The 27407-nt window shown below is 42.4% G+C and overlaps 1 protein-coding gene, 1 long non-coding RNA gene and 1 other non-coding gene across 3 annotated transcripts in view; 1 reads left to right on the top strand and 2 right to left on the bottom strand.

The window, feature by feature from the left end:
- Positions 1 to 929: 929 nt before the first annotated feature.
- Positions 930 to 6076, bottom strand: LOC132889011 (CD276 antigen-like). Its single transcript, XM_060925119.1, has 4 exons — positions 5309 to 6076; positions 3419 to 3766; positions 2997 to 3287; positions 930 to 2807 (listed from the first exon to the last, which is right to left on the bottom strand). Exons 1-4 carry the CDS (start codon positions 5526 to 5528, stop codon positions 2539 to 2541), a joined length of 1128 nt encoding a protein of 375 aa, XP_060781102.1. The 5' UTR covers positions 5529 to 6076; the 3' UTR covers positions 930 to 2538.
- Positions 5402 to 27407, top strand: part of LOC132889014 (uncharacterized) — a 58457-nt gene continuing 36451 nt past the window's right edge. The window contains exon 1 of the long non-coding RNA XR_009654994.1: positions 5402 to 5963. This is a non-coding gene — a long non-coding RNA (uncharacterized LOC132889014). The remainder of the gene's footprint in view (positions 5964 to 27407) is intronic.
- On the bottom strand, positions 21302 to 21405 carry LOC132889832 (U6 spliceosomal RNA). Its single transcript, XR_009655108.1, has one exon. It is a non-coding gene; the product is annotated as a U6 spliceosomal RNA (small nuclear RNA).

Raw genomic sequence — 27407 nt, 5'->3', positions numbered from 1 at the left:
CTACAAGCATGGACCTTTTTAACTACAATTCCCAAGAACCACAGCACCCCCTGTCGCCGGCCTATTGATTACAGCTGCCACTCATTCCACTAATTACCTGTCACATGATTTAAGCTCCTCACTCACTCCACTCTAATGTGAGGTATTGTTCTGTGTTTCTCCAGTTCATACCAAGCCTTGCATTCTCTGTCTGCCTCTCATTATTCTGACCTCTGCTTACTCTCTACGTTCACGTTATCTGTCTTGCCTCTACTACTGTTTGCTGATCAACTGACCCTTGCCAGTTTCCTGACCACGCTTCCTGCCTTACAATTTGGCTTTGTCTGCAGTTTGCATCCCGCTCTCCTCTGCACATCCATCTGTAAATGACTGCATTCTGGCAGTTGTGGAGACACAGTAAGGCACACAGCAATTCACTTTAGGCGGTATGGTTAAAACCAGTTAGATAGAACAATGCAATGTTTACCAAAGGCGAAAGTAAATAATACAGCGGAGCTGACCCTGGGTATCGCCCATAATGCATTGCGGTAAACAAGTGATGAAGTCAGGGGTTAAGGTCATTACAATCCACATTTCAGTGACGCAGCATTAATGTGTCCGAGTCATCACGGTGACACATTTATTCCACAATCTTCTTTTCTGTAACTTGAAGAAAATACCAGTGAAGAGATGGGGGGATGAGAAAACATAAAGAAAGGGAGAGAGCAGAGTGAAAAAGAAGGAACAAAAGGTCATGTAATTGAAATATTTACACACAGTGTGCTGACCTTGTGATTAGTGATGTCCAAACACCCCACTGTGTGTGTGTGTGTGTATATATTTTATATACTGTATATAGGATGAAAATCTCTTACAATATTGTGATGTGATGTTTTGGCCGTATCGTTTATCTCCATCTTCAATTAAAAAAAAACACTTTAGAAATGATAAACTGTAAATGTATAGCTTTTATTCTGTAGAGAATATTCAGATTATAAATATAATTACATTAATATAATCCATAAACAGGAAAATTACACAGCGAGTCACTGACCGTCAGTAAAGTCACTGATATTCCACATTTCAGTAAATGTTCACTGTGACACACAAAAGGTTTGAATCTTCCAGAGATTACGTGTTTGAACACACGAACTGAATAAAGTCACACCACAGTGTTAAAACACAACATTCACAATAAGTTCAGAGTAAAAATCAGTTACACATTTATTAAAATGCATTATTTAAAATGTTCAGCAATGAAACTTCCTATAAATTAACATTATTATACGGTTTTCTTGAATACTCGATTCTGATTGGTCAGAGTCAGACTGTTACTATTGACCACATTAACGAAAGCAATAAAAAAATTGAATTGCTTTTTATTTGAAAAATAAAAAAAAACCCAGCTTATATAAATAAAGTGCATTTATTCAGGCCTCTCGTCCAGCAAGGGTGATTTAACAAATTAAATAAAAAGTTGAAGCAAACAGCTCGTTATCGACGACTAGAAGTGTTGACTTTCCCCGCAGTCATATGATGAGAGTCCGAGTCATGATGATTGTAGCTGCCAGTGTTTAAGACTGAATTTAACATTCAATAAACAGTACAGGAATTACAGAACACTGACATTTATCCAGAGTCAGGAGCTCAGGAAAAACCCGAGTGCAGTGAACCGAGTGCAGTGAACAGATAACGTGAACGTAGAGAGTAAGCAGAGGTCAGAATAATGAGAGGCAGACAGAGAATGCAAGGAATATAGATATAAAACACTGCACCCTATTCAACCACCTGAACATCTGCATGAACATGTGGCTGTCAGGCATTCACCCAAATCTCTCTTCCTGTTTCCCTTCTATATTTATTCTGTAGCTCTTTAGTTTATTTTCACATTTTAAACTCGTGAAGGAAGAATTCCCTCAAAGTGACAAAGCAGAGAGTAAATTCTAGAACTGAGGCCACTTACAGTGGGCGGAGTCTCAGTTTCACACAGTGACCTGGGTCACAGTGAGGTCATCAGTGCGATTTAAAAAATAAATAAATAACAAATCAATGAAATAAGGAACAGAAAACCATGAAAATAATCTAAAGTTAAACTGTGTCCATTTCTTTATAGAATCTCGAGGATTCTCTTCATCATCCGTCTTCATGAAGCTTTTTATCCTCGTCAGAGTTGCAGTGCATCTGGAGCTCATCTCAGGAACTCTGGGAACGGGGCGAGAGAATTCAGCCCGGATGGGACGGACCGTTAATATGCCCGTATAGAATGCTCATTATAATATTAATGCCCAAAGTGTTCAATGCCCAAACCCAGTTGTGTAAGTACAGGAGCAGGAGTGAGATTGACAGGAGGTCGTGATCAGGATGGAGACGTCGTTTCGAGGCTGTGACTCCACGCAGGTGGAAAAACCTCCACGAGTCATTTTCTCGACATCAAGGAGCTGGAGTTAACGTGAGCAGCCTGTGGAGTGACTCCAGCACTGACTTTAGCTCAAGGCCAGCTCGTGGAGAGCAGAATTAAATAAATATCTAATATAAACTCACTCCATTTATTATTCTGATCTAACCATCTCTCCTCAGATCTTCCTTTAACAGAGTTTCTGAAACACTCCCAGCGTCATCTGTTGAACAGTTCGCTCTTCCTGTCGGACGGTTCGAAGCTGCTGAGGACTCTGTAGGAGTTTCTGGAGGATTTTGGGAGTTCTCCTTTTTCATCATCCGGTGTCGAAGGATAATAATCACTGAAACGATCACAGCGAGTAACGATGCTACAATAACGGAAAATCCAATGATCACTGCTCGCTGTTTGTTCTGGTCAGATCCTCCATTTCCTGGAAAACAAAAACATTCCGAAACGTTCATTTTACAATCCACATTTTAAAATTTATTCCAGTCCACATCTGAGTGCGAGCAGTTACAGTTCATGTCTACTGCAGTTTTTAAAAACTGTAACAGTGACAAATTGCTGCGGTGTAAAAGGGAATAAAACTCTCCGGGGCGTGTGGTGCTGATGAACCCACCTGAGAAGAGGTCGATGTTCCTCCTGATCTCCTGGCCCAGATCTAGGTTCTTCATGATGAAGGTGATGGAGGAGTTGATGGTGCCGCTCAGGTTCAGTTTACTGTTCACGCTGTACAGACGTGTGTGTTGGTCCTGCCTCAGCTGCGTGTGTGTGTCGTTGGTGACGTCGCTCATGTTTCCCATCAGCCACTGCAGCGAGGGGGAGGGGTACCCGCCCTCTGAGGTCACCAGCACCTCCACATGGCCGTCATTCAGCAGCGAGATGTGCAGAAGAGGCTCGGGGTAGAACGCTACAGGAGGGGCGGAGAAGAGAGCTGAGTGACCAGTTACCATGGTAGCCAGGAACGCTTCTTTCTGAGTGCTAGCTAACATTAATTCTAACAGTCTTTAGACCTCTTTATTGTAAAGTTTGCATCATTACCTGCTACTTTGAGACTGAAGCTCTTCCTCTGGCTGCCCAGCCGAGTGCTGATGGAGCAGGTGTACTCCCCCGCATCCTCCAGAATGGTACGGTCCAGCCTGAGTGATGCGTTCCCCTTCTTCAGCTCCTGGTGGAACAGGCTGGTGCGGTTGGCGTATCTCTGGTTCTGGTACTGAGGCTGGTCTTGGCCATTGAAGAAACTGTGGACCACCTCCAGGTTTCGCTGCCATGTGATCACATTGCTGCCTGCGTCCCACGAGCCGCTCACCGGGAACGTGCAGGACAGAACCACCGACTCGCCGTACACAGCCGTCTGCACACGAGTGGGTACCGAGATCTCAAACTCAGCTACAGAGACAAACATGGAGGGAAAAAGTTCACCTTAATGTCACCATGAACAGTCTGAGGTTCTTCAACAGTCATAAAGCAGCGGTCTAACTGGATAAAGTCAGGTTCTGCTGGTTTGGATTTTAAACTATAAGCAGAACTGTTGAAAAGTTTTAATGTCAGTGTGAAAGTCTGAATGTGACACCACACACTCCGTCTTGCACACTCCGTCAGCTACTGAGTTCTGCATATGGCAGTCCTGATGCTGACTCAATGATCATTTGCTCCGTTAGAAACATGAGATCCTTCTAGAATGCAAGATCCTTAAAGTTCTGTCAGAACTGCTATTACAGAACCTTCACACTTCTGACCAATCACAATCCAGAATTCTACAGCGCTCTCGGACACATCTGTGGGGACTCAACGTTCTGAAGAAACCGTGATCGGTTGAAGGCAGTGGTGATTCTAGAGCTGTGATCATGAACAGAGGTGACTCATGGTGCAGAGAAGAGCGTTCTTTAACAGATAAATCAACACACAGTGTGGAGATGTTCAGTGTGTTCTGTTCACACAAGTGTCTGATCAACAGGAGAAGTGTGATTACAGGTCACAACATGGTTAGTTTTCTGATCTGTGACCTTTAAACTGTGTGTGTGTGTGTGTGTGTGTGTGCGAGAGAGAGAGAGAGAGAGAGAGAACATGTGTAAATATTTTCCTCATCATTTTAATAATGTCTAACGTTAATAAACCTCCTAAACACTGTATTAGACTTTATGTTCTCTCAGATTAAACTGCTGTATGAAGTGAAACAGGGTTAAAGATATTCTTCAGAGAGTCGAAGGGTCACGTGTATAATATGACGTCAGATCAAAACTAAGATGGCGGATGCAAAGTTTGAGAAAATTTTCATTTTACAGCAGGGGAAAAAACCCAGAGTTTCTGCTCTGCACAATTAAAATCAACACTTTATGAGCAGCCAGAATCCAGTAGGGGTTAGATCAGGGGTTTCACACACACACACACACACACACTCACGCCCCGCCCCCAGAGAGAACACTGGAGGAACCTGTCTGTCTGCTGGAGGGTTCTGCTCCCACACTCAGTGAGATTTCTCTCCTTATTCTCCCCTTACTGAGTTCTTCACTGGCTTTCTCTGTTAAGGTTTCCAACTGAAGATATTAATTAACCCTCATTAGGCTTCAACCCTCAGATTAATAATAATAATAATAATAATATTAATAATAATAATAAACAGCGCTTCAAAAGCTGACCCTTATTTACATTAAAGCTGTGCATAATAAATATAAATAAATGGCAAATCCATAATGAATAGAATAAATAAAACTGTGGATAAAATTATGAGAACTTGTAGTGATTTGTATTGAGAATGGAAACGTTAAGAATAGCTCGTGTGAAACTGATAATAATGTAGAGGTTGGAGTGGATTGTACAGTTTAGAGTTGATGGAGAACAGTTTTAGTTCTCTCCATAAGCAGCAGTGTAATGAAAATAAAGCGGTTGATGTGAGCTGGAAGCAGAAAGCTGGAATAAAAGGAGACTTACTGTAAGAGGAAACACCATCCAGCACAAGGAGGAGAAGAAGGAGAGAGAGAGTCAGTGCTGAACTCCTCCGAGCTTTCACTCTCATATCCCACTTCAGGCAGGTCGGGGGGAACACAAACTCACTATCAGCAACACAGAACACAACCGAACCGAACCGCTGTGCGCACTGCGCTCTTTCACTCTGTGTGGGGCTCAGAGTTTCCCAGTGCTTTCTTATCATGGAGTTTCCCTGTGACACGCCTCAACATGCCCGCCCCCTTCAAGATTGGAATGCATTACATCAGTTTGCACCTATCATTTAAGTGTGTGTGTTTATGTAACCATGACAATGTGCCGAGAGAAGAAGAGGTGTGGCAGTGTGTGACGTTCCCCGTGGCAAATAGATCCCTTTCACTGACGTCACCCGAAACCGGAAGTAAACAGACCCTGCGCTATTTTGGAAGACCAACAAACTCGTGATTAGGGGGAAATAACGGCAGCGGTATGTGAACCCACGAGAATAAAGTGGAGTGGCAAACGACTTAAACAAACAAATCTGAGCTGTTTTATTTATAATTTATTGGCCCAACAGTAGACTTGAAAGAAACCTGTGTGAGACTTGGCAAAAAACTGTGGATATAATGGATAAGTCTGTGCATGATCTGCGGACACTGAGGTAAGCAAACGCAAGAAATTCAGATTTAAAACATGCTAAAGTGGCCCCAAGTTGATAACTGTATGAGGAGCAAGCCTCCCAGACTTCTACAATTTAATAATAATTTAGGATGGTTTGGGGCTTGCTCTCCCTCCTATTATATAAATAAAGCATAGTTGTTGTGTAGGCATATATCATAAATACATATGTATAATTTGGATAAATTAACCTAAATTATGGATACCTTAATAGGAACAAAAAGTATTAATTTTTCAACTGAAGAGATATTATTAAAAGATAAATATCAACAAGATTACCTTGGCCATAACTATGTGTAGGTTATTCTTAATAACAGCTGTAATATCACGAACCAAGCCGCTAACAACATAATTGTTAGCCAGAGCCCCGAACGCCTACCCCCGCCAGGGAAATATATCCCCACCCAGGATTACTCCAAAAACAAAAAAGGCAAAATAATAAACGAGTGCCTGATGGAAAGACTGAAATCAGCCTAGCTGGACACTCACCTATCTCAACCAGAGACTGTCAAAAACCACACACACGCCGGTGATCCACAACCAAAACCCTCTCCTTCGATGGAGAGCTCCCGGACGAGACCCCACTTGTTACGTTCCCCGCGGCAAATAGGGGATGGGGGGGGGGGGGGGGAAGCAACAGAAATAAACCAAAAAGACCCGGGAGGAAAAAGAGGACAAGGAGGCAGACTCAGGGCCGAAACCGTTTTTATTCACAAAATAGTAGAAAAAACAGCTAAAAGCACTGGTCTCCAAACAAAGAAAAAACAAACACAAGAGCCAGGTTTTCTCACCAAAACTACAATAAACAAACCACAACCAAACAGTTCCAGGATTACGCACGCTCCTTTTCCCTTAAAGGAGCAGCACACACTCGCTAGACGTAGCTCACAACTCTGTCTCTCCTAACTATCACCGCCACAGCCCACCGGCTCACACACCTCTCCCGAAAGGCGGCTCCCTCTCACTTTTAAACATGGCCCCTCAATGAGGTGAGTGGGAACAGCTGCGTATAAGAGGAAGGGGCGTCCACCTGAGAGAGAAAGAGAGAGAGAAAAGAAAACATGCACCCACACATAACCACACACACGACCCCTGGCACCAGGGTCGTAACACAGTGCCTGAGAAGAAGAAGAAACCTGTGTCACATGCGCACTTCAAGCACAGTGAGATTCATCCTCTGCATTCAGTGGCGGAACAACTGTACACAAGGCCCCGGGGCAAAACCTCAATGAGCCCCCCCCATGGCGAAATTGCAAACAAACAAATTAGAAGGCTTGCAGCATATAGGCCTACTCAGGTTATATCTAACAAAAAGCAGTTTTTAAGAACGGAGCCTTTGGACAGGGCCGCGTTAACCCTTGCCGAGGCCCTGGGCAGACACACCCCCGAGGCCCCACCCCCGCCTGTTGTCAACTGCGCTCAGCAAATTCACCCCCTCAGACGTGCCTGTCTAACTAGACACAGAAACTTAAATAACGACAGTGGCACAATTAGAAATACTATTGAACGATAAAACTTTATATCCATCAACACCTATTTAATGGAGAAAAAGCAATGGTGAAATAGGCAACTGCATGGTGAAAAAATCCATCAGACATCACGGTTAACAAGTCTGGTTCACTAAAGTTTAGCCTCAAGAAGCCTTTGAATGAGTGAGTCAATGAACAACATGTCAAGAACATAACCGAGGCCTACAACAGTTTCTTTAGTATTCAGAACAAGAACATTCATTTGGTGTATAACCGTTCGTTTTCATTTTAGAATCCAGGCGACTTTTAACTTGTGATAACAAAGAGCGATAACAAAGAAAGGAAAATATCTTGCTTCTCAGAAATAAATCTCAAAATGTTAGGCTGTGTGAAACATTTCATCCTTTCACACACGTAATGTCCCAAACAGCAGCGGCACACAGCTTTGCGCATTCAGTTTGACAGCCATGGGCCAACTTACAAGGGCACTTTCCTACTTTTCTGGAAAGCGAAGTCATTAATTAAATCATTGAACTCAAGCTGGCGTAGCGTGTGAAGACATGGTGGACAGTGATCATATTGACAAGGACGGGTGATTTATGCGACAGGACACGGTGGGCTTCCTTATGGGTGGCGAAATGCATCAAAAATGTTATCAATATGATCAAAACTTCTGAAAATATCGTTTCATATTTTCCGATCTCGCTACCTCCGAGGCCCCCTAGTGGCCGAGGCCCTGGGCAGCTGCCCATGAAGCCCATTAGGATAACACGTCCTTGCCTTTGGACCTAGCCATGGCGAAATTGCAAACAAACAGAAGGCCTGCAGCATATAATCAGGCTATATTAGAACAGAATTTGCTCAAAGTTTTTGTTTTTTTTATTATTAATATTTTATTTATTTATTTTTATAGGCCTACATAGCCTGTATTTTCTATTCATTTTTTATTATGTTCCAAATAGACACTAAACAGCAACAACAACAAAATCCAGCAATCATGAATGATACACCCTCATTGTGTAAGTACGTCTTCAACTACAAAGCCGACACGGAAACCTGCGTTCATCATTAAAAAGGCATTCGACGCGCCTTGCGCACCGCAAAGTCGTCAACTATTTGAGGGATGTTAAGCGCTCTTGCTCACTCATTCTCAATTGATAAAATGGCCAATCCACAGAGTCTCTCTTGACCCATTGCGCTCCTGAGATAATTTTTTATCAATTTTAATTTGGAGAAAGAGCGCTCTGCTGTCGCAACTGAGATGGGGAGAGTGAGAAAAAGCAAGAAGGCCGTGCACACCTCACTAAATGTAGAAGTTACTGCTGGATGATCTACTACCAGCAACCTGGCCAGGCTCAGCACAGATGTGTGTCTCGCTATCTGCTCCTTGAAACAAGCCCTAAATGACACTAGTTGACCAGGAAAGCTGGAGTCAATATCCCGACTATAGTGATCATACAGTCGACAGGCCACTTCGTATAGCTCCTCGTCCTTGGCATGCTGGAGCATATTTGGATGAATAGCCTCAAACAAATGATCAGTCCGATTTAAACTGACAAACCTTTGTGACAGCTGCTGAATGATTACATCAGGGCATGCATAGAACACATTCACCCGAAAATAATGTTCTGCATCGGAAAGCCGACTGTCTTCGCTAAGGTGATCAAAGTGGCGCTTCACTTTTTTCAACCTGGTGGCTACAAATTGCGTTTGACTGCCCCATTTCACAGCCAATGCCAGAGTGGAAGCCTTTGCCTCATCAAACTGCTCCCTGTACTCCTGTAGGGTTTGTACAGCATTCTGCAATAATCCAGACGCTTTGAGGAGATCAATGGTCTTCTCCTGCAGTAACTTTGAGATGACATTAGTGCACTCCAAAATCTTTGTCTGAAGGCTGATTAAAAATATGAACTGAAATTTAGTAATGGCCTTTTTAAGTGCATCTGCCTCATCTCGATTCATTTGTTTTCTCGTTTGTAAGTGAGAGCTTGTCGAGAGCTTTAATGACGTCTCCATATCTGTACTTTAACGCAACAAGCGCATCGTAGCAGGAGGACCAGCGGGTTGGGCAGAGGCGTTTCAAGGTTATGTTCCTGCTCTTTGGGCTCAATAAGTCGCCAAGTAATGCCCATCTCTTAACACTGTTGGCAAAAAAGTTGTACAGTTGTTCAACCACATCATAAAACTGTCTAATCTCTGGGATAGTTTTGACAGAATCATTCAGTAACAAATTCAGACAATGAGCCGCACAGTGCACGTACAAAGCAAGGGGCTCCCGCTCCACTATTCTCGCTTGAACACCAGAATAAATTCCGCTCATGTTTGCTGCGCCATCATAACCCTGTCCATGGCATCTGGAGAGATCTAAACCATTCCCTTCAATGCAGCTAATAATTCGGCCCTCCAGTTCAGAAGCAGATGCGTTCACAGTTATCTCGAATCCAAGAAAAGCCTCAACTATCCTGATTTCACAGGGTTTTTTTTATTTAATTTTTTTAACCATGATAAGAATGTGTAGCAAAAATGAGAGTTATATCGGTCAACTAGTCTGTAATCATGTGAAAACTTGTAGGTTTCAAGGAATTTCCAATGAAATCGCGTAAGGCACATTTATTGGGAGAGCCTGAATGTCAAAGGGTGGGGCCCTGTACAGCTAGGGGGAGGCCCCAAGGCCCAGGGGCATTGGTTACCCTGAGGATCCTTGTGACTTCCCATCATATGAGTGCAGTGACTTTTGTTCGACACTCCTTGGGAGAGTCAGAGTGGTGCTGAATTTCCTTTCTTCCAGTAATCTGGCTGTAGGACACAGACGAGTGTTGATGAAGGTTGTTCTTGTGTCTTTGTGGGGTTTATAAGTGAGTGTCAGGTTTTAAATGTGGAGGTGAATGGAGGGAACACGGTAATGATGAGGAATGACAACAATAACTTTATTGTTGCACCTGAGTGACATGTGAATGGGGAAATAATCAGATCCAGTTAATGCTGTAATGGAAAGACCTGCATGACCGCGTTTAGAGATACAATCAGGACATGTCGACACTTGCATCTAAAAACGTAGCTAGTAACTGTGCGTAATGGAACAGTGATTTACGTAATTGGACAGACGGTGATTCTCTGAAGTCATGATGTTATTGCCATATAGTGATCCCCATAAATCAGGTGTAGTTCTATTAGACTTGTGTACCTTTAAACATGTAGTTTGTTCTTTTTAAAAGCATTTCTGAACCTGTGGTGATGAATGATCGTGTATCTTTAGTGATTGATTGCTTTATTCCGAACAGTAAAGCAGATATAAAAACAAAAAAGACAAAAAATAAAAATAATGCAATAATCAAAACATCGTCATAAACAAACAGAATAGCGTAGCTACAAGGCAGTAACATAATAATGTTCGGAAAGGATTAGGAAGAAGTAAATAACTTATCAAATCCTAACCCTGTATACCACCGCTAATCAAACGTCACTTTCCGCCATAATAAACTATATATACAAAAGAAAACAAAAGCAACAAACAAAAAAGAAAACATACCAACATACCAAGACATACCAACATGGTATAATATAGACCAAATCAAATCATATATAGAGATACTTATATTATGCATATATACACGCATACAATACATATATACAGTACATACATATACACATACCTATAACTATACACATATCCATATGTACACAGACACCCATAATATCATAATTATGCATATCATGCATATATATTATATACAATTATGCATATATATATATATTGATTGATTGATTACTTTATTCTGAACAATAAAGAAGAAAGATATAAAAATAAAAAATTAAAATAAAAAATACAATAATCAAAACATCATCATAAACAAACAGAATAGCATAGCCACAAGGCAATAACATAACAATGTTCAGAAAGGATTAGGAAGAAGTAATAACTTATCCAATCCTAACCCTCTATACCACCGCTAATCAAATGTCACTTTCCACCATAATAAACTATATATACAAAAGAAAACAAAAGCAATAAAGAAAACATACCAACATACCAAAACATACCAACATGGTATAATATCGACCAAATCAAATCATATATACAGATACTTATGTTATGCATATAGACACACATACAATACATATATACTGTACAGTACATACATATACACATACCTATAGCTATACACTAAATACAAGAAGACCAGTCACAGACTTACTCTCAATTTCATCATCACCTATATAGTCTGCCTGTCCTCATTCTCATATATTTTTATTAACATGTTTTTATATAATTTTTTAAACAGTTTTATGTTGGTGCTATTTTTGAGTTCATTTTCCAGACCATTCCACAATTTCACCCCACAGACTGTTATGCACATACTTTTCAGAGTTGTTCTAACATTTACTCTCTTAAAATTCATTTCCCCTCTCAGGTTATACCCACCCTGCCTTTCCATAAACGTATTTTGTACCTCACCCGGAAGTATATATACACACTCACATTTTATCTCGTCTCGTCTTCTTCCGCTTATCCGGGGCTGGGTCACGGAGGCAGCAGTCTGAGCATGGAAGCCCAAACTTCCCTCTCCCCAGACACCTCAGCCAGCTCCTTGGGAAGAACACCAAGGCATTCCCAGGCCAGCCGAGAGACATTGTCCCTCCAGCGTGTTCTGGGTCTTCCCCGGGGCCTCCTCCCAGGGGGACATGCCTGGAACACCTCCCCAGGGAGGCATCCAGGAGGCATCCGAAAGAGATGCCCGAGCCACCTCAGCTGATTCCTCTCAATGTGGAGGAGCAGCGGCTCTACTCTGAGCTCCTCCCAAGTGACTGTGCTTCTCACCCTATCTCTAAGGGAGCGCCCAGCCACCCTGCGAAGGAAACTCATTTCGGCCACTTGTATCCGTGATCTTGTTCTTTCGGTCATTACCCAAAGCTCATGACTCTCATAGGTGAGAGTCGGAACGTAGATCAACCAGTAAATCGAGAGCTTTGCCTTTTGGCTCAGCTCCTTCTTCACCACGACGGACTGGTAAAGCGACCGCATCACTGCAGAGGCTGCACCGATCCGCCTGTCGATCTCACGCTCTATCCGTCCCTCACTCGTGAACAAGATCCCGGGATACTTAAACTCCTCCACTTGAGGCAGGACTTCTCCACCAACCTGGAGAGGGCAAGCCACCCTTTTCCGGTCAAGAACCATGGCCTCGGACTTGGAGGTGCTGATTCTCATTCCAGCCGCTTCACACTCGACTGCAAACCGCCCCAGTGCATGCTGAAGGTCCTGGTTTGAATAAGCCAACAGGACAACATCATCTGCAAAAAGCAGAGATGAAATCCTGTGGTTCCCAAACAGGATTCCTTCCGGCCCCTGGCTGCGCCTAGAAATTCTGTCCATAAAAATTATGAACAGAACCGGTGACAAAGGGCAGCCCTGCCGGAGTCCAACATGCACTGGGAACAGGTCTGACTTACTGCCGGCAATGCGAACCAGACTCCTGCTCCGTTCGTACAGGGACCGGACAGCCCTTAGCAAAGAGCCCCAAACCCCATACTTCCGAAGCACCCCCCACAGAATACCACGAGGGACACGGTCGAATGCCTTCTCCAGATCCACAAAGCACATGTGGACTGGTTGGGCAAACTCCCATGAACCCTCGAGCTCCCTATGAAGGGTATAGAGCTGGTCCAGTGTTCCGAACCAGGACGAAAACCGCATTGTTCCTCCTGGATCCGAGGTTCGACTATTGGCCAAATTCTCCTCTCCAGTACCCTGGAGTAAACCTTCCTGGGGAGGCTGAGAAGTGTGATTCCCCTATAATTGGAGCACACTCTCCGGTCCCCTTTCTTAAAAAGAGGGACCACCACCCCAGTCTGCCACTCCAGAGGCACTGTCCCCGACCGCCACGTGATGTTGCAGAGGCGTGTCAGCCAAGACAGCCCCACAACATCCAGAGACTTGAGATACTCAGGGCGGATCTCATCCACCCCCGGTGCCTTGCCACCGAGAAGCTTGCAAACCACCTCAGTGACTTCGGCTTGGGTAATGGATGAGTCCACCTCTGAGTCATCAGCCTCCACTTCCTCAATGGAAGACATGATGGTGGGATTGAGGAGATCCTCGAAGTATTCCTTCCACCGCCCGACAATGTCCCCAGTCAAGGTCAACAGCTCTCCACCTGCACTGTAAACAGTGTTGGCAGAGTACTGCTTCCCCCTCCTGAGGTGCCAGACGGTTTGCCAGAATTTTTTCGAGGCCGACCGATAGTCCTCCTCCATGGCCTCACCGAACTCTTCCCAGTTCTGAGTTTTTGCTTCCACAACTGCCCGAGCTGCGGCACGCCTGGCCTGCCGATACCCGTCAGCTGCCTCAGGAGTCCCGGAGGCCAACATAACCTGATAGGACTCCTTCTTCAGCTTGACAGCATCCCTTACTTCCGGTGTCCACCACCAGGAGGAATTACAATGTTATTGTAATTCCTCCTCCCTATACCTCATAAAGATCTGTTCCTTATACCTTTTTTTGAACTGGTTTATAGTTGTACATTTCATGAGCTCCACATTCAAACTGTTCCATAGCTTTGCTCCACAAATAGAGATACTGAACATTTTTAACATTGTCCTAGCACTGCGAATTTCAATTTCCCCCTAAAATTATAGCCCCCCTCTCTATCCGAGAACATTGTTTGGATATTCCTTGGTACTTTATAATTCCTTACTTTGTATATTATTAAGGCAGTTTTATATTATATAATATCCCTGAATTTTAAACATTTTGAATTTAAGAATAGTGAATTAGTATGATCTCGGTAACCAGCACTATGAATTATTCTCATAGCTCTTTTTTGAAGTATAGTTATTGCATGAAGTGAACATTTATACGTATTTCCCCACACCACTGAGCAGTAATTTAAGTACAGTAAAACCAGGGAACAGTAAAGAATGCGGAGTGAATTATAGTCCAGGATGTGTTTAGCTTTACTCAACACAGATATGCTTCTTGATAGTTTCATTAGTATGTATTTTATATGTGATTTCCAAGTAATTCTATCATCTATTATTGCCCCAAGAAATTTATTATTAGAAACTCTTTCAATATCAACACCATCTACCTGTACATTTATTGCCTTATTTATTTTATAATTATTAAATAACATGATTTTTGTTTTAGACAGATTTAATGATAATTTATTTAGATCAAACCAACTTTTTAACCTGCACAATTCTGAAGAGATTGTTTTCTAACTCATGTAAATTTGTTCCAGAACAAACCTTTTTTGTGTCATCTGCAAATAATACCATCTTAAATATCTTTGATACATTGCACATATCATTTATATAAAGAATGAACTGTTTAGGACCCAATACTGACCCCTGAGGGACACCACAATCAATATTCAAACGAGTTGACACAGAGTCACCCAACTTCACAAATTGTGTCCTGTTGCTCAAATAACTTTTTATCCAATTTAATACAACTCCCCTGATTCCATATTGTTCCATCTTATTAATTAATATATCGTGATTAATAGTATCAAAAGCTTTTTGAAGATCAATAAATATCCCAGCAACATATTTTTTATCATCTATAGAGTTACTGATTTCTTCAGTTGATTCCATTAGTGCCAGCTCTGTTGATCTATTTGCTCTAAATCCATATTAACTATCACTGAGTAGTTTGTATTTTTCAATGAATTTATCTAATCTGTTATTGAATAGTTTTTCAAGAATTTTGGAGAATTGAGGAAGTAAAGAAACAGGTCTGTAATTTGTGAAGTTGTGTTTGTCCCCAGATTTATACAATGGAATTACTTTTGCTATTTTCATATTGCTTGGAAATGTACCGGTTTGAAATGACAAGTTACAGATGTATGTTAATGGTTTAGAAATCCCCCCAATAATAGTTTTCACTAGTTTCATATCAATATCATTACAATCTGTGGATATTTTATTACTACATTTATTAACTATATCAATAATTTCCTTCTCATCTACTGGTGTAAGAAACATAGGACAAGAATTCCTCTTTATAATATTATCTATACAATCATCATTTGTTACCGGATCAGAGATATTTTGAGCTAATCTTGGTCCAACATGAACAAAAAAATTATTAAAACTATTAGCAACTACATCCATGTTATAATTTTCGAACCTTTGTCATTAAAGTATTTAGGGTAATGTATTTGTCCAGAGCCATCTTTAATAATACTATTTAATATATTCCATATTCCTTTCATATTATTTTTGCTATTATATATTAATTTACCATAATAATCCTTCCTACATCTCCTTATCGTTAACTTTTTATATTTTTTTATATTTATTTTCTGCCTCTTTGGTTCTTAATGTAATAAATTCTCTATATAGAGTGTTTTTCTTCTCACAGGCATTTTGTAATCCCTTAGTAATCCAAGGTTGGTCATTATAGTTTTGTTTTGTACTATAATGCTTCAGTGGGCAATTTTTATCATATAATAGAATAGAATAGAATCTTTATTGTCATTGCACATCAGGTATACAATGAAATTGCAGTGCTTCTCCGGCCGGTGCATAATAAATATAAAAAAACCAGTAAAATATTAAAAGAAAAACAGTAAAATAAGAATAAGAAAGGAGTAAAATAGAAATAAGAAAGGAATGCATATTTACATCATTTACACATTACACTAGCATACACTCTTATGAGTTCAGGGACCTGATGGCCCAGGGAAAGAAACTGTTTTTAAGTTTGTTTGTCCTGCTTTTGAGGCACCTGTATATCCTGCCAGAGGGCATGAGGGTAAACAGGTGCTGTCCCGGGTGTGAGGGGTCAGCAGTGATTGCCCTCGCTCTCCTGAGACACCATGTGCTAGCAATGTCTTCTAGCGAGGGTAGGGGACTGCCAGTGATGTGTTGTGCAGTTTTAATGACCCTCTGCAGGTTCTTTCTTTCTGCCACAGAGCAGTTGGCGTACCAAGATGTAATGTAGCACGTCAGGATGCTCTCGATGGTGCTGCGGTAAAAGGCCACTAACAGTTTCTCCTCCAGATGGTTCCTTCTGAGTATCCTTAGGAAGTGGAGTTGCTGTCGGGCCTTTTTTACCACCGTGGATGTGTTGGCAGTCCAGGAGAGATCCTCGACTATATGTGTCCCAAGGAACCTGAAGGAGGACACCCGCTAGGCACAGTCCCTGTTGATGCTCAGTGGGGCTGGATCCCCCCTGTGTTTCCTGAAGTCAATCACCATCTCCTTAGTTTTGCTGGTGTTGAGCAGTAGGTTGTGTGCAGAACACCAACCTGCCAGCATGTTGACCTCATCCCTGTACGCAGTTTCATCCCCTCCGCTGATAAGGCCGATGACCGTGGTGTCATCCACAAATTTAATGATGGTATTGGAGGGGTGGATGGGTGTGCAGTAATGTGTATACAGGGAATACAGGAGAGGGCTCAGCACACAGTCCTGAAGAGAGCCTGTGCTGAGGGTCAGGGTGGAGGAGCAGGTGGTGCCTACCTTAACCGTTTGAGGGCAGTCAGTCAGGAAGTCCTTGATCCAGGCACAGGTGGAGGGGGAGAGAACAATGTTAGTCAGCTTTTCCACCAAGATGTCAGGAATAATGGTGTTAAATGCCAAGCTGAAGTCTATGAACAGCATCCTGACGTAGTTTCCTGGCTGCTCGAGGTGGCTGAGTGCTGTGTGCAGAGCTATAGCGATGGTGTCCTCCATCCATCTGTTAGCTCTGTAGGCGAACTGATGTGGGTCCAGGTTTGAGGGGAGACAGTTCTTGATGTGGTGAAGGATGAGCCTCTCAAAGCATTTCATGACTACTGATGTTAAGGCAATAGGTCTGTAGTCATTGGGACACTTTGGGGCAGGAGTCTTTGGGACAGGGATGATGGTAGCTGATTTCAGGCACTGGGGGATAGTAGCCTGAGACAGTGAGAGGTTGAACAACCTGGTCAGGACTCCCCCCAGCTGGTCAGCACAGGCGCAGAGTACTTTTCCGAGTACACCATCTGGTCCGGCTGCTTTCCTGATGTTCACAGTCTTCAGCACCTGCCTCACCTGGTGTTCCTGGAGTGTGCTGTGACTGGAGGTCTGTGGTGGTCGTGCAGCTGTGTGTGGAGCCTCTGCTTCGAAGTGGGAGAAGAAACTGTTTAATTCCTCAGCCAGCGATGCGTCAGCGATGGTAGTGACGGGTGTGGAGTCTTTGTAGCTGGTGATGCTCTGTAGCCCCTGCCGCACCAGCCGCGGGTTATTGTTGGCGAGATGGTCCTCCACTTTCCTCTTATGAGCAGCCTTAGCAGATTTGATGCCTCTCCACAGCTCTGCCCTCGCCACACTGTACTGTTCTCTGTCACCTGACTTGAAGGCAGAGTTTCGGGTTCTCAGGAGCGTCCGGACATCTGAGGTCATCCATGGTTTTTGGTTAGGGTAGATCTGGATGCGCTTCACCACAGTAACACTGTCAGTGCAGTTCTTTATGTAGAACAGAACAGTCTCTGTGTGCTCCTGTAGGTCAAGATGTTCAAATATGCTCCACTCAGTGCGCTCAAAGCAATCTTGAAGCTGGGAGAGTGCTTCTTCAGGCCAGGTTTTAATGTTCTTTGTGACAGGTTTGGATTTCTTCCTGAGGGAGGTGTATGCAGGGACCAAGAGCAGTGAGAGATGGTCTGACATGCCCAGGTGAGGGAGGGGTACTGCTCTGTAGGCTTGCTTCAGGTTGGAATAAACATGGTCTAATGTGTTCTTCCCTCTGGTGGAGCACTGTACGAAATTAGGGAGCACAGTCTTAAGGCAAGCTTGGTTGAAATCCCCAGCAACAATAAAAGCTCCCTCTGGATGGGCCTGCATTTGTTTATTAATGGTGGCGTACAGCTGAGAGAGCGCTGTGCTAACATTAGCATCTGGTGGGATATACACAGCAGCAATGATCACCGTTGTCAGCTCTCTGGGCATGTAAAAGGGTCTACACTGCACAGTCATTACTTCCAGGTCAGGAGAGCAGTGTGTGTGTATGACCCTACTGTTTGTACACCAGTCCATATGAACATGAATACAGAGCCCCCCTGCTCTGCTCTTACCGGAGCTTTTATTCCTGTCGAAGCGGTGCATGGAACGGCCGGTTAGCTGAACGGCCGAGTCCAAGATGAGCGGATGTAGCCAGGTTTCCGTGATAATCATCACACTGCAGTCACGAATGTTCCAGTTGTGTGCCATCAGTAACTCCAGTTCATCAATTTTGTGGATGATGGACCTAGCATTTGTGAGGAAGATGCTTGGTAGCGGGGGTTTGTAGGGCTGTTTTCTTAGCCATGCTAGTAGGCCGCCCCTGCAGCCCCACTTCTGCCTCCGCTCTCTACGTCACCTCTGGCGTCTCTTTGGCCTGACAACAATCCAGGGTGTGCCCGGCGATCTGGATGTCCAGCGGAATGTTGTGGAGCCGCTGGTAATCCGTCATAATGTCCATATGACACGAGAATCCCACATTCCTCAACATAGCTGGGGTGTAGATTTGTTTTATCTCACGCACACACACTCGTACACACAAAAACATCCATGCCATTACGAAAACTATACACCGAATCTGAGAGCTCAGAGCCACTGCGTCCTTGCGCGCCACCATCTTCTCCATCTATCTAAGGCAAGAAATTGCACTAATAATTTGAATATACTTAAAAAGTTATCATATGCTCTATCAATGCTATTCTCTATATAAACTGATTCCCAGTTTATTATTATTATTTAATGCAAACATGGCTTCCTCTGTCCTAACTCTTCTATACCTACTTAAGTTTATGGTCTGTCACATTTCTCTTACAATTACAGTCATAAATTGTAAAAACTGGTAGATGATCACTAATATCATTGATTAATATTCCACTTATAATGTTATTATTTATATCATTGGTAAATATATTATCTATTAAAGTAGCACTATGGTCAGTAATTCTGGCGGGTCTGGTAATTTTTGGGTGGAGACTCATACTGTACATGGTATTAATAAATTCCTCAGTCATACTGTGCTTATTAGGGTTCAAAAGATCAATATTAGTATCCCCACAAATGAAGATAACTTTTTTATTATCGACTGTAAATGTCTTTTCTACCCAGTCCTTAAACGCCTCTATACTAGTTTCTGGCGCTCTATATATACAGCTAATTAATGCATTTCTACTTTTTTCAATATTAATTTCGATTGTTAAACATTCTAATAAGTTATCAATCACCGTTGTCATGCCATCTATTAGCTTATAATTCAAATTACAGTCCACATACACCGCCACTCCTCCTCCACCTTTATTTTTCCTGTTTATAGAATTAAATTCATATCCAGCCAGTTTGAAATCCATTCCTTTCTCCAGGTCAATCCAGCTCTCCGATATGGCAATTATGATGAATGGATGAGTAAACTGACTTAAGTATTTCTTGATGTGTTTGAAGTTAGCGTACATGCTTCTGCTGTTGAAGTGTATTATTGATAATTTTCCCACAGCCTTAGTAGACTGATTGTACTGTTCCTCTGTGTAATGGTGGCAATTGTCATTAATGGTTGAGAAAAAGTTATTGTCCGGGTCTATGTCATTATCTATATCCAATAGTTTATGGTCAGTGAATTCATGTGGTTTCAGTTCCAGGTTTTCATAATCAACAAGCATTTGCGTTAGCCGAGAAGTGTTCCAAGTAATGGGTGAAAGAGTTATTTCGGTGTGTGTCATGGTTGAGTTTGGTGTAGTGTCACGTCGGTATTGATTACCACACAGTCCCAATAGCCATCACTGGTATTTGTCCAAGTGCTCGATATGACCAGAACTCTCGCCTCCTCCAGTGTCCCGTTCAGCTTAATGAATACTTTGCAGTTGATGATCCAAGTAGATTGTGTTCTCCTGGTTTCTCCTGGGTAGAATGTGGCAGGCCTCAATGTTGCTGCAATCAATATTGAGTCCCTTTGAGTGTAGGAATGCCGACACTTGCTCCACGGAGTTGCTGCCCAGTTCATCAGATTCTCCCTCCCTTGTCACTGTGTTTGCATGTGACCTGGGTTTAATCTGAATTCCAGTGATGATGACATCTTCATCCTGGTGTACTGTTCCGGTTCAGCAACTCTGCTCTCCAGGTGGGCGAGATGCCGGTCCTTCTCGGCGTTCTGCAGCCGGAGCGACTTCACTCCCGTCACCAGCTCCATGATGGTTTTCTGTTGTTGCTTAATAACAGAAACTTCTTCCACCAGAAAGTCGAGTGACTTTTTAATGTCCTCGCCTTCCTTGGTTGTAAAGTTCTTTTTTTGGTGGCATAATTTACCAATAAAGCCATCCAATTCGGTAAAATGTTTGGAGAGTCGTTTCCTCACCTCACTGCCTTTCCGAAGTTTCTCACCAGAGGAAGTGACGTAACTTGCAATTCACCGCAATTATGGTTTGTGGGCGGATGGATCCACAAGTGATAGCTTGAAAGTTTGTGAACCCTTTAGAATTTTCTACATTTCTTCATAAATATGACCTAAAACATCATCAGATTTTCACACAAGTCCTAAAAGAAGAAGAAACCTTTATTTGTCACATGCACACTTCAAGCACAGTGAAATTCATCCTCTGCATTTAATCCATCTGAAGCAGTGAACACACGCGTGCGCACACACACACCCAGAGCAGTGGGCAGCCACACCAGAGCGCCTGGGGAGCAGTCAGGGGTCAGGTACCCTGCTCAAGGGCACCTCAGACCAAGGCCGCCCCACGTCAACATAACTGCATGTCTTTGGACTGTGGGGGAAACCCACACAGACATGGGGAGAACATGCAAACTCCACACAGAAAGGCCCTCGCCGGCCGCTGGGTTCGAACCCGGAACCTTCTTGCTGTGAGGTGACCATGCTAACCACTACACCATCGTGCCACCCAAAATATGGTAACACTTCACGATTTTGCGTGTCATCCTTGCGCCAGGGGCCATGTTAATCTTCTCTGTATCGTTCCAATTTTAGTATATGTGCTGCCGCAGCAAGTAGATATAAAGTAGATAAAGAGAACCCAGTAAAACAAATGAGACAAAAATATTATACTTGGTCATTTATTTATTGAGGAAAATGATCCAATATTACATATCTGTGAGTGGCAAAAGTATGTGAACCTTTGCTTTCAGTATCTGGTGTGACCCCCTTGTGCAGCAATAACTGCAGCTAAACGTTTGCGGTAACTGTTGATCAGTCCTGCACACCGGCTTGGAGGAATTTTAGCCCGTTCCTCCGTACAGAACAGCTTCAACTCTGGGATGTTGGTGGGTTTCCTCACATGAACTGCTCGCTTCAGGTCCTTCCACAACATTTCCATTGGATTAAGGTCAGGACTTTGACTTGACCATTCCAAAACATTAACTTTATTCTTCTTTAACCCTTCTTTGGTAGAATGACTTGTGTGCTTAGGGTCGTTGTCTTGCTGCATGACCCACCTTCTCTTGAGATTCAGTTCATGGACAGATGTCCTGACATTTTCCTTTAGAATTCGCTGGTGTAATTCAGAATTCATTGTTCCATCAATGATGGCAAGCCGTCCTGGCCCAGATGCAGCAAAACAGGCCCAAACCATGATACCACCACCACCATGTTTCACAGATGTTTCACCATTGTTGTTCAGTGTTCTCCTGATGGTGGACTCATGAACATTAACATTAGCCAATGTGAGAAAGGCCTTCAGTTGTTTAGAAGTTACCCTGGGGTCCTTTGTGACCTCACCGACTATTACACGCCTTGCTCTTGGAGTGATCTTTGTTGGTCAACCACTCCTGGGGAAGGTAACAATGGTCTTGAATTTCCTCCATTTGTACACAATCTGTCTGACTGTGGATTGGTGGAGTCCAAACTCTTTAGAGATGGTTTTGTAACCTTTTCCAGCCTGATGAGCATCAACAACACTTTTTCTGAGGTCCTCAGAAATCTCCTTTGTTCATGTCATGATACACTTCCACAAACATGTGTTGTGAAGATCAGACTTTGATAGATCCCTGTTCTTTAAATAAAACAGGGTGCCCACTCACACCTGATTGTCATCCCATTGATTGAAAACACCTGACTCTAATTTCACCTTCAAATTAACTGCTAATCCTAGAGGTTCACATACTTTTGCCACTCACAGATATGTAATATTGGATCATTTTCCTCAATAAATAAATGACCAAGTATAATATTTTTGTCTCATTTGTTTAACTGGGTTCTCTTTATCTACTTCTAGGACTTGTGTGAAAATCTGATGATGTTTTAGGTCATATTTATGCAGAAATATAGAAAATTCTAAAGGGTTTACAAACTTTCAAGCACTACTGTATTTCGGCAGTATCCTAGCTGTTGTCCCTGAGATTGTGTAAATTTCTGTGTCAGGAGACTCACTGCTGTGAACCATGACTGATCGTCTCCAAGTCGTATAATTGGTGATGACTTTATATACAGATTACAGTCATGTTTAAATCACATGAAGGAAATGAATGTTTAATATTAATGACCTGAAAGAAAGTGATTCCAGAACAAATCCTTAAATTAACCCACATAAGACTAACCATTCAATTTGGACAAAACTAATGGCACCCGCTATAAAGAGTTCGAGTTCGTGTGTCTGTGATCGCTGACCCGCTGCAGTGGCTGATTTAGCATGTGTTGCTTTTTCACCGTTTCATCATCATTTTGTTGTTTCCTCTGAGCTCTCTGTGAGCTTTGCCTTTTATGGAGTTTTGTGGGTGTGGCTAAATTGTCATTTATACACAGATGAGTAGAAAGAAAATCAGTGAAACATTAAAATCTGGCAAATTATATTGTTTGGTTTTACTCTGAAAACATTGACACAACTTGATTAAATGAGCCCCAGTGGAACAAACTGAACCAAAATGAGCTTAAAATGTTTAAAACACATGTATTGGCTAAAGTGCGAATGTTTACGTGTGTACTTCTGTAATAATGTATATCCTGTGAGCCAGCAATAAGTGTCATCATGTTAATGTCAATGCCAATCATATTAAAGTCTCATCATGTCGTCCCCCTGTCTAAGTCAAGTCAAGTTTATTTGTATAGCGATTTTAACAATAAACATTGTTGCAAAGCAGCTTTACAGGATTTGAACGACTTAAAACATGAGCTAATTTTGCCCCTAATCTATCCCCAATGATGAAGCCTGTGGCAAGGAGAAACTCCCTCAGACAACATGAGGAAGAAACCTCGAGAGGAACCAGACTCAAAAGGGAACCCATCCTCATTTGGGTAACAACAGACAGCATGACTATAACATCAACAGTTTCAACATAAAGTCAGCCTCGCTGATGCCATAAAGTCCTCACCGATGGAAACCCGAGTGCAAACCACTCATGACAACCGCAGTCACAAAGCCAGCAAGTCAGCTGCAGTCCCCAGCCACAAAAGCACCACTGCAAGAGTCCAGAGCGTCCTCCAAGTGTGACCCTCAACTGTCCACATGGGGCCGTCCTCCACAGGAGCAATGCGCTGAGAGAGAGAGAGAAAGCACAGGTTGCTAGGTATGCCCAATGTCACCTGAATAAATAGGAACAGTATACATATGGCACTGAGTACAAGCAGGGACTCCAGCAACTAACTATGACAGCATAACTAAAAGGGGAGAGCCAGAAGGTAACACAGGCATGAGGGAGCCCCGGGACATAAAGCAGCAGCCACTACACCGTCAACAAACTCGAGTGAGCAAGTGAATGGGGACTGACAGCATCCATACATCCCAGTTTACCAAAACACTCTGTCTGAGGACCCTCCAGATCTACTCCTTTACCTCATAAACACCATCAACACAAGGCTTGACTAAACAGATATGTTTTCAGCCAAGACTTAAACACTGAGACTGTGTCTGATTCCCGAACACTACTTGGAAGGCTGTTCCATAACTGTGGGGCTTTGTAAGGAAAGGCTCCACCCCCTGATGTAGCCTTCACTATACGAGGTACCAGCAGATAGCCTGCACCTTTTGATCTAAGTAGGCGTGGCAGGTCATAGAGGAGCAGAAGTTCACTCAGGTACTGTGGTGCGAGACCATTCAGTGCTTTAAAGGTCAATAGTAGTATTTTATAATCAATACGAAATTTGACTGGGTGCCAATGCAGTGTGGATAAGACAGGGGTGATGTGGTCATATTTTCTAGTTCTAGTAAGGACTCTTGCTGCTGCATTTTGAACTAACTGGAGCTTGTTTATGCACTTATTGGAACATCCAGACAGTAAGGCATTACAATAATCCAACCTGGAGGTAACGAAAGCATGAACTAGTTTTTCCGCGTCGTGTAGTGACATTAAATTTCTTATCTTAGTAATATTTCTGAGATGAAAGAAAGCTATCTGGGTAATGTTATCAATGTGAGTTTTGAATGAAAGACTGGGGTCAATAATCACTCCAAGGTCTTTTACTGCTGCACGTGAAGAAACAGAAAGGCCATCCAGAGTTACTGTGGAATCAGAAAACTTACTTCTAGCTGCATGTGGTCCGAGTACAAGTACTTCAGTCTTGTCAGAGTTAAGCAGAAGGAAGTTAATAAGCATCCAGTGTCTAATGTCCTTCACACATTCCTCAATTCTATTAAGCTGGTGTCTCTCATCAGGTTTTGCAGAAACATACAACTGTGTGTCATCAGCATAACAGTGGAAACTAATACAATGTTTACAAAAGCAGTGGACCCAAGACAGAACCTTGTGGAACACCAAACTTTACCTCAGTATGTCTAGAAAAATCACCATTTACATCAACATACTGATAGCGATCAGTTAGATAAGACCTGAGCCAGGAGAGGGCCGTTCCCTTAACTCCCACAACATTTTCTAGTCTATCCAGAAGAATGGAATGATCAATGGTATCAAATGCTGCACTAAAGTCAAGCAACACAAGCAGCGAGACACAGCCCTGATCAGACGCCAACAGTAGGTCGTTTACTACTTTAACCAGAGCTGTCTCTGTGCTATGATGAGGTCTAAATCCTGACTGATACATTTCATGGATGTTATTCCTATGTAATTATGAGCATAACTGCTGTGCCACAGCTTTTTCAAGGATCTTGGAGATAAAGGGAGGTTTGATATTGGCCAGCTGACAGGGATCAAGGTCAGGTTTTTTAATCAGGGGTTTGATAACTGCTAGTTTAAAGGATTTGGGTACATAGCCAATCATAAGAGAAGAATTTATTATTTTTAGAAGCGGTTCAATTACTTCAGGTATTATCTGTTTGAATAGACGTGTCGGTAAGGGATCTAGTACGCAAGTTGAAGCTTTTGATGTGGAGATTAATGAAAGTAATTCAGTTTCTCTAAGGGGAGTAAAACATTCTAATTGCTGATCTGATACAGTTATATTGTTAACTACAGGGTCACTTACATTGTCTGACCTTAAATTAGTAGTTTGAATTTTTTGTCGGATATTCTCAATTTTCTCATTTTAAAAAATTCATGAAATCGTTGCTACTACATACTGCAGGTGTGCATGTGTCTATAGTGGACTTATTCCTGGTTAATTTTGCTACAGTATTAAATAGGAATCTAGGATTATTTTTGTTATCTTCTATTAGGGAGGAGAGATATGTTGATCTCGCAGCACTAAGAGCTTTTCTATACTTCAGGAAGCTCTCCTTCCATGCTAATTTGAATGCTACCAATTTTGTTTGACACCATTTACATTCCAATTTTCGAGTGGTCTGTTTTAAAGTGCGAGTGTCATCATTATACCAGGGTGCTAATTTTTTTGTCTCTGACCATTTTCCTTTTAAGAGGAGCTACATTCTCTAAAGTATGGTGGAATGTTGACTCTAAGCATTCAGTTGCCTGATCAAGTTCTGCAGGGGCTGACAGTGACCCAATCAAAGTTGATAACTCTGGGAGATCATTTATAAAGCTCTGTGCAGTAGTTGACGTGAATGTACGTTTAATACAGTAGCGTGGTGAGGTGCATATATTATTACTCAGACATAGTTTGAATGAGATGAGATAATGATCTGAGATAACTTCACACTGTGGAAGTGTGACTATATTTTCTATGTTTAACCTGAATGTTAGTATTAGATCGAGGGTGTGACCACGATTATGGGTTGGTCCTATGACATTCTGATTAATCCCTACTGAATCTAAAATGGACACAAACGCTGTTTTCAAAGGGTCTTCTGGGTTATTGAAGTGAATATTAAACTCTCCGACAACTAAAGCTTTGTAACAGAATTAACTGGGTAGACTTATTTTTCGAGGCTAAATACATTATACGAGTATGAAGAACTTCAAATGTATTAAATTTATAACCAGGTTTGTGTGTTACACCTAGATAATCATTATAAATAACCGCGACGCCTCCTCCTCTGCCAGTTAGACGAGGCTGGTGTATATAAGTGTATCCAGGAGGACTCACTTCATTTAATGCTATATATTCATTTGGCTTAATCAGTGTTTCTGTTAAACACAGTACATTAAACTCCTGATCAGTAATGAGTTCATTAACCATTATCACTTTAGATGTAAGAGAGCTAATATTTAATAGCCCCACCTTTAGATCAAAGGTGCTGGCAGCGGCTGTACAGTCAGTATGATCTAATTTTATATTGATTAGGTTATTGGAACAAACTCTCTGAATATTTCTCCTTTTTTGTTGAGCTCGGGGAACAGACACAGTCTCAATGTAGTGGACCCTGAGTGACGACTCTGTGCAGCTAGCAGACAGTCGGTTTAGCCTGTTCGTCTGCTCCCTGGCCTTGGCTCTGGATTGTCAGGAATTAACTAGGCCTGTTCTGAGACTATGACCTATGCTGCAGGAAATGAGAGCAGCACCTTCCCGAGTGGGATGGATACTGTGCCGCCCTAACAGGCCAGCAGTGCCCTCAAAATTAGCCCAATTATCTATAAAGCCCACACTGTTTTCAGAGCACCACCTGGACAATCAGCAGTTCAGTGACCATAACCTGCTGTAAGCTACATCGCCACGCCGCATTGAAATGGGGCCAGAGCATACTACAGCATCGGACATCGCCTTCGCT

This window comes from Neoarius graeffei, chromosome 7, assembly GCF_027579695.1.
Source record: "Neoarius graeffei isolate fNeoGra1 chromosome 7, fNeoGra1.pri, whole genome shotgun sequence".
Lineage (NCBI taxonomy): Eukaryota > Metazoa > Chordata > Actinopteri > Siluriformes > Ariidae > Neoarius > Neoarius graeffei.
This window is presented reverse-complemented; position numbering and strand designations above follow the sequence as displayed.

Excerpts from the sequence above, each read along its gene's own strand:
- LOC132889011 (XM_060925119.1), bottom strand. The coding sequence starts at position 5,528 with ATGATAAGAAAGCACTGGGAAACTCTGAGCCCCACACAGAGTGAAAGA. Across the intron at positions 3,288-3,418 it reads CTTCAGTCTCAAAGTAGCAG|CGTTCTACCCCGAGCCTCTT; the intron begins GTAATGATGCAA and ends CCCCTCCTGTAG. Across the intron at positions 2,808-2,996 it reads GAACATCGACCTCTTCTCAG|GAAATGGAGGATCTGACCAG; the intron begins GTGGGTTCATCA and ends TTTGTTTTCCAG.